The sequence below is a fragment of the Vidua macroura genome, chromosome 9, assembly GCF_024509145.1.
Source record: "Vidua macroura isolate BioBank_ID:100142 chromosome 9, ASM2450914v1, whole genome shotgun sequence".
Lineage (NCBI taxonomy): Eukaryota > Metazoa > Chordata > Aves > Passeriformes > Viduidae > Vidua > Vidua macroura.
This window is the reverse complement of record NC_071579.1, coordinates 23,703,372-23,727,503: the sequence shown is the minus strand read 5'-3', so window position 1 is coordinate 23,727,503 and position 24,132 is coordinate 23,703,372. Positions and strand designations below refer to the sequence as shown.

Below are 24,132 nucleotides of genomic sequence, written 5' to 3'. Positions count from 1 at the left end.
AAAGCAAACAAAAATAAGTGTTTTTTCCACACAAAATGTGTTTAAGCCCTACAACTCAGCCACAGGATGCTGTGGATGCTACAAGCATACATGGCTTCAAACACTAATTGGACAAATTCATAGAAGAAAAAACCCACTGGGGGCTCTAAAAACAAATATCACCTCTGGTTCAGGAAACCTATGAGCCACAAATTACTGGAGGCTGGGAGAGGCATTTCCTCAATATACACTGTACTCTTCTCCAAGCATCTGTTCTTGGCAGCTGGGAGAGGCAGGATACTGGGCGAGAGGGATCTTTAATGTGCCCAAGTACAGTCATTCTTAATTCTTGCATAACGCACGAGAAAGCGCAAACATTAATCGTGTGCACGTCGGAACTACAAGTAGAGCAAAGAACCAGATTTTCAAAGGCCTTAAGGTCTCAGTACAGTGATTAACTGCTGCAGTCACAGTTTGATAAAGACTTTTTTCAACACTGGAGTAGCTTGGCCTCTCCCAGCCACAAACTTGTGCAAATGTATAGCAAACAAAGAGATCTGAATTTAATCCAGAATGGTTGGCTGCAGCTGTGCACACTGTTGCACTGGCACTGTTGAGAGCACGTTACAGGCTTGGGAACAACTGGGCTACTTAAATCAGAAGGGCCCCAAAGGAAATGCTTGTCAAACTACAAGCTGGATCAGTGAAAATTGAGTATCTCACTGTCTTTTGCATCTCAGAAGGCCTTTTTTACCACATGCACACTACCAACCACAACATTTAAATAAAAGCTGAATTATTGGTATTTAAAGACAGAACCACTGTTTGTCACATTTGTCCAACACACCCATTTATTTGCAGCTGTTTACCACACTTACAAAACCTTAAATGAAAGGCAAAAGGGGAAAGGGGATGAGAGCTTCTCCTTAGAAGTTTGGGGAGTATCTCACACACGGCTGAGTAGCAGCTTTCTTAACTTTAGCTGAAAAACTCCTCCATCACACCGAATACCTGCCAGCACACAAAGATCTGTTCTTACAAGTCACTTCAGGTCCTAGTCAGAGAGCCCAAGTTAAACACAAATTGGCACTATTTCCCATTAAAAAGCCTTGTGCATCTCAAAAACTGACACTTCTGAATTTGCAGCCTTCCCTGGCTTGCAGCACTGGGGTTGTTTCGGTGGAACTGCCCAAGTGTTCAATACATTATTCAAGACATAGCATGTTCTGTGTGCATGATTCGTAAGTTTCATTCACACTACCAAGAATGGAAATAATTTCCTTCGATTTCAATGTCAATATCATAAACAATATGTCAAAACAGTACAACAAACACGTTGCTGCTGCATTTGGTTGCTCTACAAATCTGCCCATTTCACAGACAGCTGGGAAGATACTGGGTGACCTCTTCTGATTTTAGATACTTTTTTCCCTGAATAAAGATTGTAGCATTCCTTAGCTGTTTCAGGAAAGAATAAACATCAAAAGCAGCAGCCCCTCTTAACCACCTGGCTTAACAAAGCACTAGAGAATAAAATAATAGAGGTCTCCTCTTCAAGGGCCAAGTCTGATAAATCTGTATTCAAGAGATAACCACTAGTCAAAGTCAAAGTCCAAGGCTCCTATAATTGAAGGCAATGTGATGCAGCTTTTCTAGGGGAAAAAAACTAAGAAATTATTTTTTAAATATCATAAACCTGTGTATCTGCAACAATGACGTAAACTTAAAACACCTTTTTGACAAAGAACCTAGGCTTTCTCTTTGGTCCAAAATATGGCAAAACAGGGCAATGAATTACTGCATCCCAGGAATCTTCACACTTGTGATACCTTCTCCTTCTCTTCAAATAAACAAAAAATAGCATGAGTTGTCACCTACATTTTTCCACTGCAAAGTGTCACCTCCCATTTTTATCTCTTGTAAAACTAGGACTACAAAACCAAAGTGTTGATGATCCTAAACTTTGGTTTAGGGTCTCTCTGGTCTCTCGTCCTTGTAATCCAAAGCACCAATCAGTAGATCCTATTTTTGTGGATATGAAAGACATGAAAGTGGACATACTGAACTTACACACTCTCACATGTAACAAGCCTGTGCGTTTTCAAGTCTCTGCAAAGGTACGGTGTGTTTCCTAAACAAACCACTTCTGGAATTAAGACCTAAAATGCTGGAAAATGCATCATAATTATCATCGCGATTAGGAGTGACCTACAGAGGGTTACTAGAAAGATGAACTCTGCGATTAGTAACACCAGCCAGCACACAGCACACACCCGATTTCACTGCATCCTCCCCCGCCTTCCGCGGCACGCGGGCAGACTCCCGGCACCGCGGCTCCCGCAGCACTCACTCGCTCACGCCACGCCGTCAGCACCGACACGGACACGCCACCGCTCCCACCCTTCGCTCTTCTGGGGGCATCTACCTGCGGGAGCGCACGGAGCGTGCGAGGATGCTCGGAGGCTGCCGCCGCGCCGGGCGCCGCCGCTCCCGCCCCGCGCCCCCGGCCGCTCTCCCCCGCCGGAGCGCCGCGCGCCCGGCCCGGGGCGGGCGCGGACCGGCCCCGCCACGCGGGGCGCGTCTCCATAACAACGGCGACCCCCGCCCCGCGCCCCGGCTTTACCCGCTCCGGCGCCCCCGCGGCTCGGGCGTCCTCCGGCTCCTTCCTGCCGCCGCCCCCCAGCAGGGCGGCTCTGCGCTCCGCCGCTCCGCCGGACACCGCCCGCCCGGGCTCCCTCCGCGCCGGCGGCGGCGGCGCCGCTTTGTCCCCCCGAGAGCGGCCCTTCCTCATCGCGGCGGGTTCTTCTTCTTCTCCTCCTTCTCCTCCTCCTCAGCGGCGGCGGCGGCACGGCCGGGGCCCCATGGCGGGCGGCGGTCACGGAGCGCCGGTGCGGCGGGGCGGCCGCGGGCACCTGCGCGCGGGGCGCGCGGGCGCGGACATGCCGCGCGCTCCCGCTCCCGCCGCCTGTCAGCGAGCGCGGCCGCCGCGGCGCCGCCCCCCCCCCCCGCCCCGCGCACCGCCCGCCGCCCGCTATCGCGAGAGCAGCGGGCTCGCGGCCGGGAGGAGGAGCGAGGCTCGTGGGCGCTGAGGGCGGGCGGGTGCGGAAGCCCCGGGGGAGGCTCCGCGGCGGGCTCCGGGTAGGGCTGGCCCGGCCGGCGCTGGCCCTGCCGGGCGGAACAGCCTCTGCGCCCGTGCCAGGGCTGCCTCTCAGGAGCAGGCTGAGAGGTGTCAGATCAGGATGCCTTGCGGGAGTGTCGCGCGGGCGGGAGGGCAGCGTTTGTGTCCAGCCTGACTCATTCTGCGATTGGCAGAATTGTAGAATCGCAGAGTCACGGCACGGTTCAGGCTGGAAGGGACCACCGTGGCCCCAGAGCACGAGGCACAGGATGGCATCCAGACGGCTCTGGAACATCGCCGGGGGGGAGACTCCACAATCTCTGGGCAATCTGTACAAGTGTGTGGTCACCCAGAGAGTAAAGTTCTTCCTCATATTCAGGTAGAGCTTTCTGTGCGTCATTCTGTCCCTATGATTGTGATCCGAGATCAGCTCAGATGTCCAGCACAACCCAGCTTCCCTGTCAATAAATTCTTAATTGTCCGTGAAAATCTCAGGTGGGTGCAGGACCTTCCCAGTGGTTTTACACATCGACAGTCACATTGGAAAATTGCCACAGAGCTCCTCCAGCAAGACACGGTGGGATCCCAGCTCCAGGCCCACAGTGCCCAGGCGAGTGGAGAACCTCTGGGCATTCCACATCCCTCCACAGGAACCGCGAGCTGCAGGAGAATGTTCACCAGCTGTGCCCCTCCACTTCTTAGGGTGTGGATTAAGATGTCATTCACCATCTTAGCAGAAAAGACAAATATTCAGAGATTCATTACCTCAAGGAGTAGTAAGAAAATATCACCATCTTGTGTTTCATCTCAATAGTTCACACCCTCTTGGCATTTTTGTCTTTGCAAATTATTTCTTGAGGGTTTAAGTTACCAGTTTCTGTATTCATTTTTCACAAAAGCAACTTAGAAGTTTTGGGTTTTTTTCTTCGCTATTACCAAGTCAGGAATCTTGCTGCTCCTGCAGAAAAAGTAACTCATTTTTCCATTTTACCAAGCTGAAAAGGCTCATACATCTTCAACCAGAAAATCTAATTGGATAAATTTTTTATTCATTTTGTACAAAGACAACAAAAATATTCCCTATGATTTATTGAGATAGAAGAGTGGGGGCATTTTTAAGTAATTATTAATGTTTAAATGCTTGCTGAAAACTATTTCAGGATGCTGGATTAGTCAGAGAGGTCTTTTCCATCATAATTGTATATGATCAGGATGGACAACCATGTGGAACTTCCCAGCTGGGAATCCTGCTCTAACTAAATGTAAATAATGCAAATTTATGGAATCTTGGCGTCCTTGTTAATGTGAGTCTATTAGGATGGCACAGTGCCTCATCATAATTTGGCTGGATCTTTGCCCTCTTGCAGCATAGATGCCAATTAGTTATTTGTTGGTTATGGCCTGTGGGACACCTTGCTCTGCCTCACACCTGTTTGCTTCGTGTGCCAGAAAGGAATTCATGCACACAGGAAGAAAAGTCACAATGAGGATGTGTATAACATTACCTGTCTAACATATTAAACAAATAAACATGTTAGAAACAAATCTTCAGTTGTTAGTTTTAAACAGGATTGCAAATAATTGCCTTCTGGTTCTGTATTTTAATTTTAAAATTAATATCTTTCATTTCTCCAAATTAAAAAGCCATTTGGGAGTTAATAGGACATTTTATTTGTGAAGAGAATGTGTTTGGTTTGCTTCTGGCTCATTTCCTTCTGCGTTTAGTATTTTGGACTCAAAATGTCTTTCCAATATTTTTGAAACAACGGTGAGGTTTCATATTAACAGAATAGGAAAAATACTCCTCATTTTACTGATTCTCCCTTTTTTTTTTCCATTTAAATATGTCACTGAATATGACCTGAATCTGCAGACCAGTCTGAGTGACCTGATTTTTCTTTTCCATATGAGCTAGTTTTCTGAACTTTTTTTTTCCCAGCTTTAAATAAAAGTGAACGAATCATGAGAGGCTTGGCAGGGAAAAGGAGTACAGATTAATGAGGCAGAGCATGGTGTGGTGCTACATCTAGGCTCATGATGTTTGTCTCCAGAAATCTTTTGTCATATCTAAAAGAGACAGAACAGTAATTAATAAAGGTTTATAAAGGGCATGATTCTTATGTTATCTACACTGACTAACACAGAGCAGGGCACCAGAGTCTGTGTAGCTTGTGTGCTCACACTCAGCTAATGCAGTTTCTCTTTGCAGTTCCAGATATTTCCTTTCCCTGGTTTCCACCTTGGTTTTTTTTCCCATATAAAAAAGGTCCCAGCATGCTCTTCTGATTCAGAAGGTAGCTGGAATGATACTGACAGGAAAAGATCCCTTCCATTCTTCTCTAGCTGGTTTAAAGGGACTTTGGTAAGGCAGAACACAGTCTACTCAAACTCATTCCATATTTTCTAGAATGACAAATTCCTCTGCAACATTTTTATGACTGCTTAGCACACAGCTACAGCAGTAATTCCTGGAGCTGGAAGAGAGATATGCAGACTGAAGCTATGAGGTTAAAACCTCTTTATTCCAAACAGAATAGAAAATGCTAAATAGTAGAAGTCAATCTGCTGAGCAAGAGAATTTCCTCTTCAAAATTAAATACTTAATCATTTGAATCCCTATTAAATTTGACCATTTGGCAAAATCAGTGCCACACATAGCCCAGCTGATCACCTGCTTCCACTGTTTCCAAGGCAGAACTGCATCACTAATGCCATCAAACAAGTCTATCACTGCATCCTGTCATTTGCCATTCCACTCACACTGTACACACAGCCTTCCCTCTCAGTATTTGCGCTCTGTACAAGACAGAGGAAATGGCTTTGGTTGTTCTGCATGTGAATCTGTCACACACCTTCTGTTAGTGACCCAGTTCTAATGGTATTCACAGACAAGTTCTGGGCTTACACCAGAATACTAATGTTTGGCAATTGGCAATGTGCAGTCAGGCAGGAGGAAGGCACAGGACTGCGGCATGTGATGCTGTACCTGCACAGAATGTCAGTAATGACACGTAATTAACAGGCTGCACATCATCACCTGACTCCTGCCTGTTTCCCCAACTCCATGCATGTGACATCATTCTTTCTTCAACATTCACCATAAGAAAAAAAAAAAAAAAAAAAAAAAAGCATGATACAACTAGAGAATACCAGTTGTAAGCAAAATAAAAAATACAGGTAACAAAGTCCCACGGAGCCAGCAAGATGTGCTGGGCAAAGCTTTGACTGAGACTAACCCATTATGCTTTATAGAATGAAACATCCTTTCGTTCAGCAAAGTTCAAAATCCCTATCCCAGCCCTGCCAGGCTGGCAATGCACTCTGTGCCTGCATAGCACAGGAGTGCAGCCACAGAGTGCATCTCCCCATCAGCACCCCCAAGCTCCAGGGAAGTGGTGAGAAGGAAACAAAGGATTTTCCAAAAGAACACAGGAGAATTAGTAAGACTGGGACCTTGACACAACCTAGGCAAAATTTCTCATCATATGGATCTAGTGAGGTCCGGTGGTTGAGAATCACAGAATATTCTGGGTTGGATGATCCACAAGGATCATCAAGTCCAATTCTGAAGTGAATGGCCCACATGGGAATTTAACCCACAACCTTAGTGTTATCAGCACCATGCTCTGACCAGCTGAACTCATCCCAGGGTCAAAAAGGTCCATTTTAGACATTTGTGTAATTAATAAAAATACTCATAGTTACAGGAGGACTTTTTACAGGAAGGCTTTAAACAGTCATGCCTCAAGGCACAAACTAAGCATTGACTTAAGGAGGATTAGCAAGAACTTTCTTACTAGCAGTTTTTTTTCCATTAAAGTATACTATACCATATATTATTCTAGTGCATCTTCACTGGAAACTACTACTATTAGTCTGTTTTAGGGACAGACTAATGAAGTAAACCAGCAGACATATGAATGGCAATTACTAGATCGAGATATAACAAAATTCCAGTCATAACTGGATATGATTTGCTTTCCAATAGTTTTCCTTCTTCATATACCACGAAGGACATGTATCCTTGTTTGCAGTGATGCAGTATGTCAAAAGTGACAGTTTTGCACTGCTCTAACCTTGTTCTAGGTATCATATTTACATCTGATAAGGAAGTAGAAGATAAAAATATGAAAATATGTAGTAGAAGTCAAAAATTATGGTTGTGAAGTATCAGGAGAGCTTAGTGCAATAGCTAAATTAACAGCATTTCTTAGCTACAAAAGCTCATCAAACACATTGTAGCTTTAAATAGAGGAAGAGACCAGTGAATGTGCTGCTCTCTGTCAGTTTGGGCTTGACTGTACAGCAATTGCTAGAGTAGGGCTGCTACCCCTGTTTGTGAACAGAGGACAAATTACATAGCACAAAAATACATATATTTGTGTGTATTTCTGAAAGGTCCAAAAAGAGAAGCACATTAGGAAGGGGGAGAGATTGGCCAGCATGAGTGGATTCGGATCCTAACTGTTGTCACCCTCTCTTTGGCACCCAAACAAAGATGAGATTTAAGAAGGGCCAAGGGGAGGATTACACATGGTTCTACTGTTACTTAAGGAAATGCCTCCCAAACAGAAGATGACAAATACAAAACAGCAGCTGTGGAAATCCAACAGGTGTGCTGGGAAGGGTGGTACTGGGATACTTTGAGAGACTTAAGGTGTCTATGTTGAAAGAGACATAGGAAGGGTGGTACTGGGATACTTTGAGAGACTTAAGGTGTCTATGTTGAAAGAGACATAGGAAGGGTGGTACTGGGATACTTTGACAGACTTAAGGTGTCTGTGTTGAAAGAGAACAGTCAAAGAGGGCCTAGATAACTGAGGAAGGATTTGAAAGCAAAATCAAGTCTTGGTTTATACAACAGAGAGCAGAGCCATTTGAGGGGTGCAGAGAGAGAGATGACAATGTAAACAAGGTACTGGACAAAAAAAACACCTGTTTCATGAGTGTTGTGGTCAATTTTCTAACCACAGAATCATCACAGGACAATGAGTCAAGCTATCTAGGACTAATATGGCACGTATGGGAGGCATTCATCAGAGACAACGTGTCCTCCTTAACATTCATCCCTGCGGTGATGCCAACAGGAAAAGCTCAGCAGTGACTCATCTGGTGGTTTCCAGTCACTGCCTTCTAATATGTTGACCAGTATGATCTCACTGTTACCTTGTGCTTGCATTATTTGTTTTCTTTATAGACCTGCCAGCTCTTCATTTTTATTACAAGGTGTTCAACACAACAATTAAAAAAAAAAAAAAAAAAACAGCACAGAATGTCAGCAGAGTGGGGCACAGAGGCTGGCAGTTCTGACTGAAAGTACTGCCAGTCCTACCCTCACATGTCTTTCTCAGTGTGATACCACCCTTTTCAGCAATAAAATTCTTCTTCAGCTGTGCTATAAACTGAAACTGATTCACACAGAAATACTGGAGGCAAGGGGAGCACTAGGTTTCTTTTTGCTATATCACTTTCTCCATCTGGTTGGGTGCACAATCCCATGTGAGTTGTGCCAGGACAATGGAGGGAAAGGGGTAGTACAGGATCAAGGCACAGAGGGGACTGTGGGACGTGGCCAGAATCCAATAATGGCACCAAGTACTTTAAAACACTACATCACAACTTTAGGCAGGGACATCTAGGTATTATCTCTATTCAAATAACTACCCATAATACAAGTGTAAATTTTTTTCAAAATGTATTGCTATTCCCCTAAGAGGAAATTCATCACTCATAAGTGATTTCTACATAACTGATGTAGAAAATTCAGTTTAAATATTAATGGTCTAAATTCAAAGCATGATTGCAGCTGGTTATTTCTGGAGTATAGGTCAAATTGGACACAGATTTTCTTTTTCACTTGTGAAAGTCCCCTTCACACCAGTCAGGAGGTATCCAAACCCTTCTTTGCAGAAAAACTAACAGTAGTTGTTAGTGGTTCAAGAAACCCCACAGTAACAGAATAGCAGAATGTGAAAGGCAAATGAAAGACTAGGGCAAAGGAAGAGCGTTCTGTTATCCTTTCAAGAGGTGCTTTCAACTCAGTAATAAGCTGAAATAAGTAGGGTTTTGTCCCCTTTAATTTTGAAAAGCCTAACATGGGGCTTAAAATGACATTTTTACAATTCTAATTTTGTTGGTTTGGGTTGTGATTCCTTTTTAAACCTACCATTCATTAAAATATCTGCTTTTTTATCCATCGCTGACTCACTGTCTTCATGATATAAAATTACTGGTGCTTTTTTCATTCCTGCGCCCTGTTGGAGAACTAGCTCAGCAACATTTGTGTACTCAAATAAAACAAATAAGCCTTACTTTGTTCTGTGATGTATTCCTTATACCAAGAAAAAAAAAATTGGAGAAATCCTATCAGTGAACTGAAACAAATCACACCTCAAATTCAGTAGCATTAAGATTTGACCTCTGCTGTTTTTCTCCAGAGTAAGAAGTGCCAGACTGAGTCCATCTGGAGTGTCTCCCCTGGCATTCAGCTTGACTTGTGACATGATACATTCAACCAGGACCTGTGAAGAAAAGCTCTCAGTTATAAAGTCTAATGTAATGAAAGGCCAGGTTATGTACTTCACTGATCATCAAAAAACATCTTATTGTTGCAACTTTAAATGCAGTTTTGCATTTAAAGGAACTTCACTAAATTAGACAACAACCTGTTCTCCTAATTACATTTTTTTGTTACAGTTAACAAGAAAAACACTTCCAACCTCTGAGCATGGAGACTCACACTGAGACATGAGGAACAAACAGATTAATTTCATTAGCAGACATTGCCATGTCTAATAAAGCTGTAACAGGCCAAATGCTCTAATTTACACTCCTGAAACTCAGTCTCCCTCCAGTCACACTGTTGTTACACTTTCAGGGTGCCAAGAAGTGAAATGGATCTGGCAATTGTCACTGGTTGGAAGCACAAACAATCTTTCCCTAAACCACATCGGCTTTGCAGAGTTACCAAGAATATAAAAGCACAAAAGCTTCCTGCAGTCATTAGAGAGATCTGACTCACAAAGCAGGAATCACTCTGTTGAGTTACAAGATGTCAGGTCACATAGTTACTAAACTGATTGCCAGAAGCTGGGAAATGAGAAACTCTATTTTTTAAACTTTTTTTTCCCTAATTTTCTGCCAGTGGCTCTTGCCAGAAGGAAATTGCTCAGGTAGATGACTCTTGAGACCTAGTGTAGCAGTGTTTGTGGGTTTGCTAACACCATTGGCCACTATCAATTAGATCATCACATTATAATAATTTATTGTTGTGGTGCCTGAATTGTTGTCTGTGGCAATACTTCAACATCATCCATGCTTTCACTCTAGGTTTCTGAAGAGATTAATAAAAGTTACAGGGTACTGATATTAAAGTTAAAATGAAATGGCAGTAGTAGTCTTTAAAATAAGTTAAATTTTAACAAATGAAGGTAAATGACTCCTTCAAGTATAGGAAGAGGTAAGAAAATTCCTTTAACAAATTTCCCAGTATAAGACATCAGACAAAGCAATTGGCAGAGAATACTTTTACAAAAGAAGAATTGAGATTCACTTCTCAGGAGATGATGTATAGCCAACATCACTAAAAGCTCCTTAGCCTGAGCCTGCTTACATGTACTGCTAACCAAAGCCAAGTCTGGGAAATCACAAACATATGACAATTTTCCTTCCTGCTGCTAGAAACTCTGCCTAATCTCCCAGCAAGCGGTCCCATTTGGCTCATACTCAAAGGCTGAAAGCGATCCCAGTTTCCTATAGCTTAATATAATTTGTATGCCAATTCAGTGAGCAGAGGCATTACAAGAACCTCCTGGCATGCTGACACCTCACCAGTGTCCATGTATTTCTCACAAACCAAGCAAGAAGGAGCAGAGCATGGACTGTTTCTGGGCTTTTCACCAGGCTGGCCAGCCCGTCCACTCCTCACAGGGTTGAAAGTCAATGTTCCTATTATACCTTGTTCTTTATTTCATATGACTACACAGATCTGAGTGCTGAGCAGCACGCACCAATCCTTTACTTTGCAAAGCAGCAAGGAGCCCCGTGAGTTTCAGCCAACACTAGATCAAGCCACATGAGGTGAAAGCATGGGTAATAAGCCAGTAGATTTACTTCATTTTCTCCTATAGTTACTTTATGCCTTTTTAAACTTGCTTTAATTAAATTCATTCTCTAAACTTGCCTTAATTAAATTCATTCTGGAACATGAAAATTGCTCAGTTTCCACTGATCTGGAAAAGGCTCTTTTTAGGCCAGCAAGATTTTCACCTTGAGGCATTTACTAGAGCTAGAATAGGAATCAGTGCTTACAGCTTGTAGAGATTGCTTTATTATCGTGCTTGTGCTTTTGCACACTGAGACTCATAGCACACTTCTACTGTGCCAATGATTGTATTTTCAAAAAAAAAACATTAGTAGATAATGGCCTCAGATTATTTTCTGACAAATCAGTGTTCTATTTAAAACACAAAACCAACAGATGCTGTTTTCCTTATGCATATTAATAATTGCAAGGTACTGAGGGGTGCCGGTCTTTACAGTACAGCAAGACAACCTGTGAAAATGAGTGCAACCATTTATCATCACCACATCTACCTTAACCATTGGTTTATGTTTAGATGCAAATGCTCTTTGCAGAAAGCAGGTTTCCCAATGAAATCCCATCAGGGGCCACTAACAGTGGTAGAATCAACCATTTCTTGTAGTGCTTGTGAGACTGGTTGTAAAGTACATATGAAACAGGCAGAGCAACCAGGGTGAACAGCAGCAGATTTTGAAGGGATCTTGTGAAAAGAGAGCAAAGAAGTGGGAATGAGGAGACATGGACTATCTTCCAGGGAATGTAGTAAAATTACTGAGTAACAAGACAAGTCATTAGTCAGAATCAAGCCAGTCAGGCTGAAATAAGAAACATTTAATGCCTTGAATTTACTGAAGCCTGAATTGGTGGTGAGAGCTCCATGAAACTGTTGTAGAAATTAATTTAATAATTAATAATACAAGGAATCATGGAAAAATCAGGAAGGAGGTTAATGGCATTTGAAATATAGGAGAGCTATTGTTTTTCTAATTCTAACCCATGTTTGTACTTTCCTCTTTATCATGTCAACGTTTGCAAGCAATAAAAGGGCATTATGTGCTGGTCATTGCATCTGCTTTTGAGATAAATTTGTGTTAGCATTCCAAAGGGTCAAGGAACTCTTCCAGGGCAAACAAGTTCTGGAGCACTGATGCCAGATGGTGTGTATATAAAGTGGAAAATGGGAAAAGCAATTTACTGTGTTCCTGTTCCAGAGAGAAGTATCACCCAGAAGGAAAGCAAAAGAGGTGAGAAATTATTAAGAAATTGAAGAGATAATTTTTTTCTTCTGTATAAATTTTTCTTTACATCTGAAAAGTCTAGGTACATAGAAGAACTGCAGTGCTTATTTAGGCAAAATTATTCCAAAAAGTTAACAGGAATATTTAACTAAAGAATGAAGGGTTAAATTAATAACATGTACAAAGAATAATGCATTGATTTATGTAACAAGTTCTACATTCACCTTTATAGGTGATTAATGTATAGCCTGTGTTTACAGAAATTTGAGTCATAAAGACAAAACATTTTTATCTTGCATTTTTGACCAAACTCTACAAAAGAGGCAGAAAATAACAGATCAGATTCTTAAATATAAATTAGCATCGTTTCAACAAAGGCAAGTATTCAATGTGATTTATGCAGCTGAGGTGATGAACACTACTATCTCACTTGCAGCTGTATTTAATGTGTGATATCCAAGTGTGCAAAAAAACTCTTCAGATTTTAGAACTAATCAATATTTTCTTCAAACCTAGTGAAACATACAAATGTCTGTTGGAAGGTTTAAAAATAATTCAGCTCAGTGGAAGAAATTTAAAATAATTTTCTTAAATACTGAAAATTATAACATGTTTTCATACATAGCCTGAATTATTGATGACTTTTATCACTAGCCACCAAATCTCAGAAATATGTAACAGAAGGCTAAGTGTTCAGTTATAAACAAATAGGAAGGGAGAATGTGTCTTAGTATTTCTGTGTGCATCTTTGCTGAGCATATTTTATTTGATTATATATATAGTATTTTAAATGCAATCCTTCCTTTTAATGTTATGGGTTCTCCTAGAAATAAAGGATGTAAACAAAGACTTCTCTCCATACAGGAAAAAGAGCTGAAGAACAATGCTGAGGTTTGCTATCACCCTCCTTGCTGTCATAACATCATCCACCTGCCAAAAATATGGATGTCTGGGGGGGGACACCCAAAAACTGAAGCCAGGTCCTGAGCCAAATATGCAAGAGTGCACTCTCTACTCTAAATGTAAGAGTGGTTTAATTTTTTCCAAATATGGTCAAGAAGTACAGCATTGTACACACTAATTGTTTTGGCAGTTCCCCTAATTTCTAAAAAATATTTAAGAAGCAGTGTACATTGTATTTGAAAAGCCTCCTTCATTGGCATTTTGCTGCGTGCAAACTAAGAGTAAGATTATGGGTCTTAACAAAGTCAGCTGTAAAACTCTCATTGACTTCATTTATTTTCTTTTCAAAATTCTGTTGCAGTTTGCCTTTCTTGTAGTTCCATCTGCTTAAAAATGTTTACAGCAAAAATTATTTTGGTTTATTGTAATTAAGTATAAGAATCAATTGTAGCAGACACCAAATGGAAACATTTGAAATCAAAATTCTATTGTAACCAAAGTACAGTACTTACTAAAATTCTTCAACTCTTTTCTTTTAATGTTTGGTAGTTTTCAAAGTTAGTATCCCTCAGGATGTGGCATCTGACCACATTGAACATTGGTAAAATTCTTGGGACTTGACAAAGCACTTTTTATGCCAGTCTGCCTCACCTAGCATTTACACTGCCACTTTCACATCCAAAATTATTAGAGCTTGAGTACATCTTCTAGTTACTACTAAGCAGCTTTATCACATTATGGTTCAAACCAGATTCGTCTTACATTTTGTGTCTTCCAAGTACAGTGTTAAAAAGGAACACTTATTGCAAGATCTTTGTTTTATTCCCCACAGCTTCCTGTTGCTATGCAGACTTCACAGAGCAATTGGTTCATTCCCCGGTAATTAAAGTAAGCAACAGCTACTGGAACAGATGTGGGCAGCTCAGTAAATCGTAAGTCAGCTTGGATGTTTTCTGTGTCCTGCTTCCACAGATCTGGGCTGGAGCAGCCACCAGCTGCTGATGGACATTAGCTTACCCTAGAGATGATGTCACCCAGCCTAGTTCCCCATCACCTTTTCTCTATACTTGACCAACCTCTGACTCCTCTTCTCCTCTCACACAAACCTACAAATCCCTAAGTCTACACTATTTCTGCCATTTTTTCAAGACAGAGTTATGTTTTTTCAAATTTGCTTTCAGTATAGACCCAGATCTAGCAATGCAAACCAGTCATAAACCCAGTAGGTGACAACAACTGTACACCTCTGTAGCTCTCCAACCATCACCCACCAGTGAGAGTGATCTGTAATGAATAGAGACCAGGCTTCTTCCTTTGTTTTGAAAGGACATCAACTAGATGACTAAATCTCACCAAAAAAAAGCACGGGAGTCCAGAAATGAAACAGCTGAAAATTTAGAACAAAAATTCTTGTAGTCCCGTGGGTTTTGCAACCATGAAAAATATCTCCTTAATTAAGATTTTTAGTACCCCGTTAGATGTTAAAGCTGTGAAACATGGCAAGTTAGAGAAATAAAGGGATGAAAGTACAAAACAATTAAGCAAAAACAGATGTGAAAAAGTAACAGCTCTTGCCTGCCACTCCCAGGAGAGCAGCACAGGATGCGATTTTAAGTAAATTCAGCTGGGCTGTGGGAAAAATCTAAAGATTAGTGAAATCATGAGGCTGCAGCACAGACAAAGTTTTATACTATAGTTTTAAACTACATTTTATTATTGCCTGAAATCGTTGTTGCCAGAAAAAGTCAAGGCCTCAAAAGTTTACAGAAAGCTTACACAAGTAGGGCTGAAATATGCATGGAATCATTTGTGTTGTAGCTGGCTGTGGTAATTGCACGGTCAGAGCCTGTACACAATGCCAGAGGAATGAGTTTCAAACTTAGGCATTAACAGGGCCAAAGGATGCTTTTCTGTGTTTTTCTCCTAATCCATAGTATTGCATCCACATCAAAGCAGGCCTAGAAAACTGAGGCTGTAGCCTTGATGCTCAGAAATAGGCTTATTTGTGGCTTTTTTCATCCACCCCAGCTGTGAAGATTTCACAAAGAAAGTTGAGTGCTTTTACCGGTGTTCTCCACATGCTGCTCGCTGGATCCATCCCAATGACACTGCTGCTATCCAGGCTGTTCCATTGTGTCAAAGCTTTTGTGATGACTGGTAGGTTCAGCTTTTTAATGAAAGTATTTTTATTTAGTTTTAATATGCCCATGATTCAGTGGTGTTGCCACCTTTTCTCTTGTTCTGCTTCTGAATTTCTTGTTTGCCATCTCTGCTTTTCCTTCTGCTAAGCTACTGCCCCCCAAAATAATAATGACATAGGCTGTGAATGCAGGATGGAGACACTAAGATGAGTTTAGTGACTCGGGGACAGCACTGCCCTGCTCTGGGGGAGGATGCAGTGCAGTGGCATTGTGACAGAGGAGCTTCTGCCACACTGACGGGCACTGGCAGCAGCAAGGGCCTGCCCACCCTTTGAAAAGTCTGTGTCTGTGAAGTATCATTTATGCAATTAGCATTTTCAATCTGAATACTTGATCATTATATGATATATTTGATTTGTATGTATAAAGTGCACTACAAAATCAGGAAAGACATCAACTCGTGGGATTTCAACTAATTATTGTTACAAATTAGCTTCATTCCTTAATTTTTCACCCTTCACCTCATCCCTTCTATCATCACACTCTCTAAAATCTCTTCTAAAAGCCCGAATATCAGAGACAATTGCAGCCAACTAATGCTAAAATTATTAATAGCAATGAGCAGCATAATAGCATTGAATTTTGTTTCCCAAAACACAGCATCAGAGAATCACATTATTTTTTGAGTGCAAGGTATGTGGTGGGACAACCCAGCACCCATCTGTCCTTAGTCTTGGGCAGAAGAATTATGTCCATGTAGGGTACTGACATTTTTCCACTGGTACTTATCCAGCATATATCTCTCCCTCCCTCTCTCTCTCCTTTCCCTCCCTGTTTTGAGATGTTGGATCTTAAAAACATCACCATGGGACACATAAAGTCAGTCAGCACCTCATGAATGTTGTGCCCAGGCACTGGAGGAACTTGTCTGGATGTGTGTGTGAAGCACAAATACCCCAGGCTCTGTTCACACTATAGGATTATAAGTGCTTGCTTTCCATGAAAGTAATGGACTGTGACTGTCTGGATCCCTTAGGCCACTCTGAAAATCATGGAAAACCATTACTGTACTTCTAAAAATGCCATAAAAGAACTTTTCTTAAAAGTACAGAAAATACAGAATACGATAGGTTTCTCTTGAGCTGCTCTCTGCCCTGCTTCCCTAGGGCTTACACAACTTGAATATTATTGACATGTGGATCCATTTCAATTACCTCCAAGGGCAAAATCAGGTATGCAGTGCAGAATTCTGGTAGAATTTGTCTTCAAATATGTCTCCATTTCTTTGTGCCAGTGAAGGAAACGAGAAGCATAGCTTGGATTTGTAATGGAAGTGAGTGAGAAAGGCTGATATATTTCTTAGCTTTCCTAGAGGTTTCTCTAGCAATGAATTTTATTTCTGTGTCAGGAAACTACACGTGCCTCAGGAACAGATTTGTCACGTGCAGTCTTCCCTGCTAAATTTTTTGTAATCTTCAAAACTGAATCCAGATTATTGACCTCCTTGAAGATAAAGACTGAGACCTTGAATTTCCCTCAGTGCTCTGAATCTTAAAGCTCAGAACCAATTACCAAATATTGCATTTGGTAATTAAAGCACTGGAGTTGCCAGTGAGCTCTAGAAGAGACCTAATGGGGAAAATGATAGAATACTATTATCTTAAATGAATTTGTCCCAAAACAAGTAGCATGAAAAGTCTTTACTAAATTGTTATATCGAGTGGAAGTGTAAAGATAAAAGAACATGTGTGCTGTAAGTTTAGTTTGCATCTATTAACTACTTTAAGCCAGCTTTAGTGTATATGAGATTTATACCAAAGTGTAGATCACTGTAGGTCAATTGTAGATCATATAGGTCAATATTACATTGCAAAATCCTCAGTGCTCCCTGGGCACTTCCAGAACCTGCAGGTAAACAGTACTTTTAACTTTTGTTGCTGGAAAGTACAATGGGGTGATTGAGAGCTGCTGCCCAGGAAAACGGACCCTTTTCCAGTATAGAGTCTCCTGGCAGAGAGAGGATCTACTCTGAACAAGTCCTGAGCAATGAGCTATTGCTCCTGTTGGCGTCACAGATGCCTGGCCTGAATCAAAAATGTACTGATGGCCCATTACCCTGCATGCTGGTCTGTGTGCCTGCCTAATGCCAGTGTCAAACACATTCCCTCACCCTATTTAAGGCCTCAGGCTAGAAAAGAGCCTGGACAGAATTCCCACTCTTTCTGGTGATTTAAAGTAACATATTTTCATGTTCTATTCACTGGAGGCCCTTTAGCATGCTGTAGCACTGCTGGTGATGTGACCTACTTTCTCTACATACTGTGAGTGTGCCTGCTGCATACTGTATGTCTTTGTGGCCAAAAATGTGCAGAGTATTCTGAATAAGCAGTGACTTAATTTAAAAGAAATTCATCTGAGTAGCTTGGGGCCTTCCTTTTCTTCCTATTGTTTTAGGATTCCTTGCTCTCACTAGTCCTTAAACTATTGCTTTTGAAAGAGCCCAATGTACAAGTCATTTTCTCATTCACCTGTGAAAGGGCCCTATGTCCTATAAAAGAGAAAAAGCTAATTATAAAAAAGACAGGGAAAAATGCTTTAAAATAAAAATATCCTGCTCATTATACATAGGGAACTGATATGTTCAGGGAGGATCTTTTAAGTATTTATGTTTCTGACATTTAGTTAATGTTTGAAGAAACAACTTATGGGTTTCTGGACTGCAGAAATTATACTTTTCACAAATTATGACTTTTCATAAACTTGACTTCATAATTACTTCCACTGGAATAAAGAAAAACTTCTGACAATGGAATTATGCCTCGTCACCTGCTTATAGACCAAACCACAATCAGGTAATAATCGTGATTAGGAAACATTTCATCTTGACGAGTCAATAAATAATGGTGAATAAAAATATAAACACTTTAATTAAGATATTCTATTCATATTCCTGAGGCAACAAGATGCATACCATGAATATTAATTTCTCAAATTTTAGCCTCTATTTCCAGCAGAGCCCCTACCTCTGACAGCAGATTCAGGGATGAACCCATTGAGAGTACATGTCTTCTGACCCTGAGCTGTTTACTTCAAGCCCCCGTTACCTTCCATCTGTTATTGCTTTTTCTCCCTCCAAAAAGCCCAGAAAACCAGTGTGAAGATACTGCAGATATGCATCTTCTGACCTTTCTGCATTTGCAAATCTACTGCAATGTCCAGTTCTCATGACCACACGACAACCCACATATTTAATTTAAAAATGTAAGGCTGCAGCCCTTGTGATATCAAAATAGTTTTGAAACATGACCCTGAAGATTAAAAATGACAAACAGAAAATCTATCCAAAGGTACTAATTACGAATACCATGCTAAACATTAACTTTGTGGAAGCTGTGACTCATTTTGGCACTCTCTGTTACTGGTATGAATAGTCCTACAAGCCAATGAGACTAAATTTAAGAAGATGTTAACTGATTTGCAGAAAGTAGTCCTTAAGAAAGGTAAGAGCCAAAAAGTACAGCATAAAAGAGAAGTGGAAGGGAGGATATGATGTAGGATAATGGTAAGTCATGAGATCTCTCATCACATCGACCAGCCAGAACTCTACTCATTCCAGGCCATTTATTGGTTTTTTTCTACATTACCACTTACAAACTAAAAATAACTTAAAATTTAAGATTTTAGACCAATACCATATAGGACTCTTATCTTTCCTTCTCTTTTTAACTTCTTTGAAAATGTCATTCTGAGGCTGACAGCCTATTAGTTTATATTATTTTGGTTTTTGTGAAATTTCCTTATTTCAATGCATATTCCTCATGCCTGGCAAACATCATTCTTCTTGTCCAATATTAATTCGTAAATACTATATTAATTCATCAATTCCATAAATAATTCTATCCATAATTCGTAAACACCATATTAATTTGTAAATTCATAAATACAAACTTTCCCCACATCTCCTTCAAGTGACAGTTCACCCTTAGCACACCTATGCTCTGTTATGATACTGAACAGCAGCATTCATCAAACTCCCTCTCTCCCTCCCAGGATTTCCTCCACTCAGAAACATCAGATAACCAAGCAGAAAACACCCACAACATGAGCCCTTTGCTAAGTCTGTCAGTATAAAAGGTAGTGAGTGAACTGTTTAGTTTTCATGGGAATTTAGGTTTTCCTGGGCAGCTCAGAGTTTATGAACATGTCAAGCTAAGATAATGTGCACATTGCTTGAAGATCTGTTGCTAAGCTGCACTGTAATCACGCCACGTTACTAACAATGTCCCTGGACACCTCTTTGAGTTGAATCTGAGCCCAATGAAAAATGTGAGAGAAGTAACTTTGTCTTCCACACTAATTTCCATGAAGGTATGAAGCCTGCAAAGATGATTCCATATGTGTTCGTAACTGGCTGACAGACTGGGACTGGGATGAAAGTGGAGAAAACCACTGCAAGAATAAATGTATTCCATACCGTGAGGTAAGAAAACCTGATCAACTGAAGCAGAGAACATGGCATTAAGAGTTTTGGGTTTTTTTCCCTGAGTATACAGGAGTAAAATGCCATTGGTGAGTTATTTTTACTTCAGCATTTTCAAGCCATTCCTACATCAGACTTTTTAAGTATACAAATTTTCAAACATTCATTTTTATGTACAGCCCTCACTGTAGGTAGATATACATTTAATTAATCACTATTTATTCCACTTGTGAAACAAATGTCCAAGAAACACTGATATTTTAACCCAGTGGGATTTAGAAACTAAAAGATAAATGAACTTTGTTCATACAGAGAGACTAAGATGCATTTCATAAGGTTCCTTACACAATATGGGGCTCTACACACCTCTGTCTTTTTAAATTGGAATGTGAATTCCCAAACCACTGAGGAATTTTTAAGGTTTTCTTTCCTGTTGGGTATCTTTGCCCTTTTCTCTATTTTACCTTGTCCTTCTCCATCCCATCTTTCTGAGAATGTTTAATGGTTGGGATAACTAATTCATGAGCAAAACTGTATAAAATGAGAACTGACAAGACTTACAGGAGCAAGGGTGCCTGGAACCTGGTCTACAGACTTTTCCAGAGTCAAGTAGGATTTTTCTAGTGACTCAAGTAAGTTTAGCATCAGAGCGATATAATACAATTCAAAAATGCATTTGAATATTTTTAAAGTTGAACTTCACTGAGTCCATGAAAAACTGACCAAATTGAAGAAGGAAACAAAATTTAGGTGAAGTGCTTAGGGACTAGTACTAAGGTTTGCAGATTCATTAATTTGAATTCAATTCAAGTGCATGTACTTCCAGAAGTCAGTTCAGCAACTGATATAAGTGGAAAACACAGTCCAGTTTGTGCTGGATTGCTGTCTGCCTTGCAAAAGTGACACTAATCAGCAGACTCAGGAAGGTGGCCAAAAACAAATGGACTGTGGAAACTTACAGCTTAGTTTCCCAGATGTGCTAAATCATCAGTAGTTCCAGATGAAGTGAAAAACAAAATTATAATCTCCATAAATAATCTCCAGTCTCTGTTCAAGCTATCCCTACTTCAGAGATAGGAGTTTTTAACCTTGAGTTCCCTTGCACTTAGTTCTTAAAGAGAGTATACCATCTGCAGGAAAAAACATGCAGCAAATTCTGAGGTCTTATCACTTGAAGCCAGGCACAGCTATTCCTTAACTAAATGGAGCCACACCCTAAACTACCCATGTTTTTAACCACAAATAGGCTTGCATGGTAAGTAATCATAAAGATGAAATTTCTGCAGAGAAATTAAAAAAACACACATTTCCCATATGAAGATTACATGATACACAAACACTAGACTGCCTTGGTTTGGACTCAACTCATGGAAGAGTTCTCACACATCAGAGCACTGTTGACAGTTCCTTTTTGCACACAGAGGAGCAATCAGCAGCCCTACATGTGATGTATGCAAGTGGTTCTAAGGCCCATTTGGGACAACTCCTGAAGAAAAAATGCTGAATATTAAGGATGCATAACTGACCATGACCAGTTTTAGCCTTGTCATTATTCTCCCAGCTGGGCGCTCCCCAAGCAATGTTACTGCACAGACTAGGACATTTTCCAAGAAACTAAAGAGTCATAATCCTTTGCAGTAATTTAGGAACATGTTGGGGAAACAGGCTGTGCACTCCATGTGTTTGCTGCAGCATTCTGATTATCCTATGATCTTTAAGCAGAATTAGGGGGAAGGTAAAAATAAAATTGTCAATTTGGCAAGTAGAAAAGCACAAACACATTACAGAACCTGTGGGACACAAGTATAGCGTGTATACATGTCTCTTGCATAAAGACCTAAACAAAGCTATGTGACAGGCTTTAATACTTTCTGGAATGATTAGCTAAAAGCAGGTAGAAATTCAGAACTGCACAGGAGCTGGAAGAAAATATCTAATGCTGCTTAAAATCACAGGAATAGTGGGAAAGAAAGAGCTAAAATCTGCCTGCCCTGAGAACACAAGGAAAAAACAAGATGGAGGAACTTTCCTTTTCTGACCCTGCTCCCAGTGCATCATCCAACCTCCATACTCCTTCTCCAGCACCTGCAGCATCCATGGTGCAAGCCCTGGCTAGAGATTATATGAGCTGAAAAGCTGTTTTACAGACTACAGAGTCTTTGGGGCTCTGGACTTTGTATTATTCATAAAGGATAGTTTTTTAAGGCAAAAGACAACATAATTTTTGCACATGGGGACACAGGGAAGAATTTCTTGTCAAAAATATCTGGAACAGAAGACTACATATACCAAATTTCACTTCTGTATAATGGACTTAAATCTGTATTATTTTTTTTTTCCACACAGAGCAGCTTCCATGCAGAATTATCCCAACACAAAGACTGCTCTGAGATTCACAGTGTCAGATCTTTGTATGAGCTGGTAATGGTGGTAAACCAGCAGAGCATCCAGGAATTACAGCAGTAAGATAAACATTGTAGGAATCAGCATCACAGGCAAGGACTACTTGTACTATTACAGATAAAACAAAGATTCCATCAGAGAGATGCTGGTGATGTGGTCAAGATGAATCAGTCAGCAACAGAACCCAGTGGTGCTGCTGCCTGGCCCACAGTTTCAGTTTCTAACACTCCTACTCCTTCATTTCCAAGGCTTCTACTCTTGCCACCACTCCCATCTCTAATCTCATTCTTAGCTTTGCTTCTGGGAGTACCTGAAGTTTCCTTTCCGGAAACAGAAAAGATTGAACTTCAACCACAAACATGTGGAAGAAATGCGGGCAAGATAAAGCGTACATACTGCCTGCTTTGTGTCTGAACATGATTAACTCTTAAGCTAATATTCTTCAGACAAACTCAAGCTGGGCAGGCAGAATGTTGTCACAATGTGAGCTCAGCAAACAAGCAGCATCTTTGTTGTGTGGTTGACAGGTCCTATGACACAGGACTTACAAAATGCTATAGTAGCAAGAACAGAACAGCTCCACTTGATAAGGGTACAAGAAGCTGCAATTCGCAGTTTCTTGAGCCAGAAAGGCCATTGCCCCACTGGAAAAAGCACTTTGGAAGCTTGACAAAAACTTACTTTCTTCAGGCAGTTGCTAAATTATGTCTCTTCTCTTTGCCTGTGAGGTCCTGCCCGGCCATGAAGTACATTGCAGCAGACACAATGAGATCCCTCGGAGCTGTGACTCCACTGGGCCGTCTCTGGCCTGTAAATAAAAAGATTCCTGTATTCAAAGCACTATCTGGCACTTTCAGCACTACTCAGATTTCAAGGCATGTCAGAGTGTCCTGACATGCTACAAGATGTAAAGGCTCTCACACACAGCTTTAACTGTCAGCCCCAGAGAGCTGCTGGGCTGTCAGCCCCAGGGTAGAAACAAAGGGCAGCTGTTGATCCCTGAATTTTGTGTAACCACTTGCTCTCAAAACAGGCAAATTACTTTTGCTTGTTGTGGAACTGGGTAACATTTTCAGACATTTCAGAAGAGATGAAGCATAGCACACAACAAGACAGTAAATTACTCCAGACGATGTTTTTATATCCTGGTACCAATTTTTAAAAAGTGATAAATGTTTATCAATTTGATTCAAACTGATGTTAATTCAGTTCTGTTTAAATGTAATTGAGGCATTTCGTATTTGACCCACAGATGTATGCAAATGGAACTGACATGTGCCAGAGTATGTGGGGGGAGTCATTTAAGGTGAGCGAATCCTCCTGCCTCTGCTTGCAAATGAACAAGAAGGACTCGATTGCAATCAAGTATCTCCTCTCCAAAAGCTCAGAGGAAAGCTCGAGCAGCAGCAGCAGCAGCAGCAGTAGCAGTGAGGAGCATGCCTGCCAAAATAAACTCCTGAAGTTTGAAAAACTAAAGCAAAAGGAAGGTGAACAGACAAGATAAATGCTAGTGGATGTATGTCAGCACAAGAGAAATCATCGTGCAGCCTGGGCTTGGGGCATCATGCCAGCCTGCTTTATCCCTTCCTTTCTAGAACATAATAAATCAATGGCTGGTTCTATTAATCTTTCTCTGACGTTTTTGCATCTGCATCACAAAGCTCCAGGCAGGCTAGCACAGGTGTAATCTTGTGACTTGAACTGAACAGCTACAAGCCTGAAGGAAACATCCAGGGGTTGACTTTCAAAGAGAAGAGGCACAGGGAGCCCCTGCTGACTTAAGGTGG

The 24,132-nt window shown here is 41.1% G+C and overlaps 2 protein-coding genes across 8 annotated transcripts in view; one reads left to right on the top strand and one right to left on the bottom strand.

The window, feature by feature from the left end:
- The window catches only part of MAST2 (microtubule associated serine/threonine kinase 2), a 216,102-nt gene that overhangs the window by 181,796 nt on the left and 10,174 nt on the right, over positions 1 to 24,132 (bottom strand). For 3 of the 7 annotated variants that reach the window (XM_053985491.1, XM_053985492.1, XM_053985493.1), the window contains exon 2: positions 23,027 to 23,153. Coding sequence is in view for 3 of the 7 variants with exons in the window: in XM_053985489.1 (XP_053841464.1) it covers positions 2,603 to 2,770 (168 nt within the window). In the remaining 4 variants the exon portion in view is untranslated. Of the gene's footprint in view, positions 1 to 2,329; positions 2,383 to 2,602; positions 2,883 to 23,026; positions 23,154 to 24,132 lie in introns of those variants that run through there. The other 4 variants (XM_053985489.1, XM_053985495.1, XM_053985490.1 and 1 more) reach the window with 2 other exon arrangements.
- Positions 13,287 to 24,016, top strand: LOC128811687 (riboflavin-binding protein). Its single transcript, XM_053985498.1, has 5 exons — positions 13,287 to 13,440; positions 14,154 to 14,253; positions 15,350 to 15,478; positions 19,831 to 19,942; positions 23,598 to 24,016. The coding sequence occupies exons 1-5, from the start codon at positions 13,302 to 13,304 to the stop codon at positions 23,847 to 23,849; spliced, it is 732 nt and encodes a 243-aa protein (XP_053841473.1). The 5' UTR covers positions 13,287 to 13,301; the 3' UTR covers positions 23,850 to 24,016.